General features: G+C 40.5%; 1 protein-coding gene across 6 annotated transcripts in view; it reads right to left on the bottom strand.

Moving 5' to 3' along the window:
- The window catches only part of magi1b (membrane associated guanylate kinase, WW and PDZ domain containing 1b), a 436,989-nt gene that overhangs the window by 187,945 nt on the left and 244,044 nt on the right, over positions 1-5,000 (bottom strand). For all 6 annotated transcript variants that reach the window (XM_061875249.1, XM_061875251.1, XM_061875250.1 and 3 more), the window contains one exon: positions 4,762-5,000. This exon is cut by the window's right edge and continues 16 nt beyond it. In XM_061875249.1, the coding sequence (XP_061731233.1) occupies positions 4,762-5,000 (239 nt within the window). The remainder of the gene's footprint in view (positions 1-4,761) is intronic.

The raw sequence follows: 5,000 nt of genomic DNA, 5'->3' as shown, positions 1-5,000 counted from the left end.
TTTTTAATTGTAAAGAGTCTGTAAAGTCACCTTCTCAAATCAATCACACATTTCCGGCTTCAAAATAAAAGCGCTACACTATACATTCAGTCAAACTACATTCACAAAATAATACTAAACATCTTTGACATTTAAATCATAACCTTAACAATCCATATTTTGTGTTATTAATGCCTGAAATTGTTATTTTAAAACATGTAAGTGTAGCTCCTCCTCTGAATGCACGTGCTCCTACAGCAGGACTACAAATGCTGTCTTTCTACAAAATACAGCAAATACAAAAAGCCAAAAGGGGCCTTTTTTTAATTTATTTTTTATTGTAAAGAGTCTGTAAAGACACCTTCTCAAATCAATCACACATTTCCGGCTTCAAAATAAAAGCGCTACACTATACATTCAGTCAAACTACATTCACAAAATAATACTAAACATCTTTGACATTTAAATCATAACCGTAACAATCCATATTTTGTGTTATTAATGCCTGAAATTGTTGTTTTTAAACATGTTAGTGTAGCTCCTCCTCTAAATGCATGTGCTCCTACAGCAGGACTACAAATGCTGTCTTTCTACAAAATACAGCAAATACAAAAAGCCAAAAGGGACCTTCTTTTTTTTATTCTTTTTTTTATTGTAAAGAGTCTGTAACGACACCTTTTTAAGTCAATCACACATTTCCGGCTTCAAAATAAAAGTGCCACGCCATACTTTCAGTTGAACTCCATTCACAAAATAAACATGTTTTACATTACGTTCATGTTTTGTCAAAGATGTTTTGGTAATGTAATCTGTGATATTTGCACCTAAATAAATGCTAGTACAGATTAAATAGAAATGGTTAAGATATTGTCATGCAGAGATATGATGACTATAAACGTGGACAAAATGTAATGTACAGAATATTTAGAAGCATTTATTTAAGTAGAAATATCACATTTTACATTACCAAACATCTTTGACGATTAAACTATAACCGTAACAATCCATATTTTGTGTTATTAATGCCTGAAATTTTTGTTTTTAAACATGTAGGTGTAGCTCCTCCTCTGAATGCAAGTGCTCCTACAGCAGGACTACAAATGCTGTATGTCTACAAAATACAACAAATACAAAAAGCCAAAAGGGGCCTTCTTTTTTTTTTTTTTTTATTGTAAAGAGTCTGTAAAGACACCTTCTCAAATCAATCACACATTCCTGCTTCAGAATAAAAGCGCTACACTATACATTCAGTCAAACTACATTCACAAAATAATACTAAACATCTTTGACATTTAAATCATAACCTTAACAATCCATATTTTGTGTTATTAATGCTTGAAATTGTTGTTTTTAAACATGTAAGTGTAGCTCCTCCTCTGAATCCATGTGCTCCTACAGCAGGACTACAAATGCTGTCTTTCTACAAAATCTGTGTATGTAATCTGTGATATTTGCACCTAAATACATGCTAGTACATCAGAATATTGTGTATACTATTTTATAGTTTGACCGACTCGCACTAACTGGATATAAATACAAATTGTGAAATTGACAAAGCAACTCCTTTTAAATCAGGGGTCTCAAACACGCGGCCCGCAGGCCAATTGCTGCCTACGAGATTTTATTTTGCGGCCCCCACCTTAATATGAAATTCTAATGTTAGTACGGCCCGCGAGTTTTATATGAATTGGGCTTGACAGTGTTGTGTTATTTGGGTCCACAATGGCTCTTTCGACATTCTGGGTTGCCTACCTCTGCATTAGTGGAAAAGCGGCAAATGAGTGAAAGCGACAGACACGTTGCCATGGAGACGAGGGTTTTCGAACGTGCAGTCACGCCACGACACCTGTCCGTCAGTAATAACAGTCCCCGATAACCCGGACCAATTCAAACTGATATATATATTTTTTTAATTATTTAATTTGCATTGCCTCACATTTCTAGATTCTCATTTTTTTTATTTATATTTTGATTTGATTTTTTGTTAAAAATAAAAATAAAGACATTTTTTTAAAGAAATCTTTTCCCGCGGCTCAGCCTCACCCAGACTCTGCAAATTGAGTTTGAGACCCTTGCTTGAAATGAATCAGCAAGTAATGATGACATCACCAGGGTGTCAACATGGAAGTGTGTGCCGGCAGCCAGAGGGCAGTGTTTCATAGTTTTGGGAAGCTAGCCTACAGACAGAAGAAGTCAAACCCAGAACTGCTCCTACTCACCAGTAAAAGCATCCTTTATCGCTTCACCAAAGCTCTCTCCCACAACTTCTTTTCTTCTTGAGCTTATCCTCCCTTGCTGCGTCTCTCTCGCTTTGTCAGATTTCAGACTTGCCGCCCCCTTCCCGCTTCACGCCTTCCCAAATCACGCCCTCTTTCGCTTTCATTTCCTGCCGCTTCTTTAGGATCACCTCCCACTTTACCCAGGACTCCTTAAATCCCCCACGCTGATCTCTCCTAAATGCAGCAGTGTGAAGGTGACTCGCACTCTAGTGTTACTGTCTACTGAAACCAACACCAGTGAAGTTGGCACGTGTAAATGGTAAATAAAAACAGAATAGAATGATTTGCATATCCTTTTTCAACTTATATTCAATTGAATAAACTGCAAAGACAAGGTTCTATAATGTGTGAACTGAGAAACTTTTATCTTTTACTGCAAATAAAATGGTAGCAAGACATTGCAAAAAAGTTGTCACAGGGGCATTTTTACCACTGCGTTACATTGCCTTTCCTTTTAACAATGCTCAGTAAACGTTTGGGAACAGAGGAGAAGCTTTTCAGGTGGAATTTCGTTTCTGGGTGTTGTTGATAAATGGCTTTCGCTTTGCATAGTAGAGTTTTAAGTTGCACTTACAGATGTAGCGACCAACCGTAGTTACTGACAGTGGTTTTCTGAAGTGTTTCTTAGCCCATGTGGTGATATCCTTTACACACTGGTGTTACTGTATAATGCAGTACCAACTAAGGGATCCGAGATCCTGGATTTAATCCCAGGCTCGGGATCTTTCTGTGTGGAGTTTGCATGTTCTCCCCGTGAATGCGTGGAACCCCTCCGGGTACTCCGGCTTCCTCCCACTTCCAAAGACATGCACCTGGGGATAGGTTGATTGGCAACACTAAATTGGCCCTAGTGTGTGAATGTGAGTGCGAGTGTTGTCTGTCTATCTGTGTTGGCCCTGCGATGAGGTGGCGACTTGTCCCTCCGCCCAATTGTATCTGAGATAGGCGTCAGCGCCCCCCGGGACCCCAAAAGGAATAAGCGGTAGGAAATGGATGGATGGATGGATAATTAACTTGGAATTTCATGGCTGCAACACGAGCCCAAGTAGTTGGGAAAGGGCATGTTCACCACTGTTACATCACCTTTTCTTTAAACAACACTCAATAAACGTTTGGGAACTGAGGAAACTAATTGTTGAAGCTTTGAAAGTGGAATTCTTTCCCATTCTTGTTTTATGTAGAGCTTCAGTCGTTCAACAGTCCGGGGTCTCCACTGTCGCATTTTACGATTCATAATGCGCCACACATTTTCCATGGGAGACAGGTCTGGACTGCAGGCGGGCCAAGAAAGTACCTGCGCTCTTTTTTAAGAAGCCACGCTGTTGTAACACGTGCTGTATGTGGCATTGTCCTGCTGAAATAAGCAGGGGCGTCCATGAAAAAGACGGATGGCAGCATATGTTGTTCCAAAACCTGTATGTACCTTTCAGCATTAATGGTGCCTTCACAGATGTGTAAGTTACCCATGCCTTGGGCACTAATGCACCCCAATACCATCACACATGCTGGCTTTTCAACTTTGCGTCGATAACAGTCTGGATGGTTCGCTTCCCCTTTGGTCCGGATGACACAATGTTGAATATTTCAAAAAACAATTTGAAATGTGGACTCGTCAGACCACAGAACACTTTTCTACATTGCATCATGTCCATCTTAGATGATTTAGGGCCCAGAGAAGCCGGCGGCGTTTTTGGATGTTGTTGATAAATGGCTTTCGCTTTGCATAGTAGAGCTTTAACTTCCACTTACAGATGTAGCGACCAACTGTATTTAGTGACAGTGGTTTTCTGAAGTGTTCCTGAGGCCATGTGGTGATATCCTTTAGAGATTGATGTCGGTTTTTGATACAGTGCCGTCTGAGGGATCGAAGGTCACCGTCATTCAATGTTGGTTTCTGGCCATGCCGCTTACGTGGAGTGATTTCTCCAGATTCTCTGAACCTTTTGATGATATTATGGAGCGTAGATGTTGAAATCCCTAAATTTCTTGCAATTGCACTTTGAGAAACGTTGTTCTTAAACTCTTTGACTATTTGCGCACGCAGTTGTGGACAAAGGGGTGTACCTCGCCCCATCCTTTCTTGTGAAAGACTGAGCATTTTTTGGGAAGCTGTTTTTATACCCAATCATGGCACCCACCTGTTCCCAATTAGCCTGCACACTGGTGAGATGTTTCAAATAAGTGTTTGATGAGCATTCCTCAACTTTATCAGTATTTATTGCCACCTTTCCCAACTTCTTTGTCACGTGTTGCTGGCATCAATTTCTAAAGTTAATGATTATTTGTAACAAAACAAAAAAATGTTTATGAGTTTGAACATCAAATATGTTGTCTTTGTAGCATATTCAACTGAATATGGGTTGAAAAGGATTTGCAAATCATTGTATTCCGTTTATATTTACATCTAACACAATTTCCCAACTCAAATGGAAACGGGGTTTGTATATAAAAAATATTTTTGAGGGTGTGGCTGAGAAGATGGTGGGTGCCGTGCTGCACGTACCTGTGTAGATACTGTTCATGTCAGGGAGGTCCTCGTCGTCCTCCTGCAGCAGTTCTCCAGGCACTAGTCCAGCATTGTACATGTCATTGTAGGACTTGGTGCGTTGTCGGGGCGTGGAGTCCTGCGAGCCCGGCAGACTACCACTGAACCTGTCGGCCCGGCGGGCATCACCGCCGCCGCTGCTGCTGTTGTTGTTGCTGATCACTTTCCCAGCGGGGGGCTGCACCGGCGGCTTTGGT

Source organism: Nerophis ophidion, linkage group LG16 (genome assembly GCF_033978795.1).
Source record: "Nerophis ophidion isolate RoL-2023_Sa linkage group LG16, RoL_Noph_v1.0, whole genome shotgun sequence".
NCBI lineage: Eukaryota > Metazoa > Chordata > Actinopteri > Syngnathiformes > Syngnathidae > Nerophis > Nerophis ophidion.
Note: the sequence above shows the minus strand (reverse complement) of the source record. Positions and strands in the feature narration are given on the sequence as shown.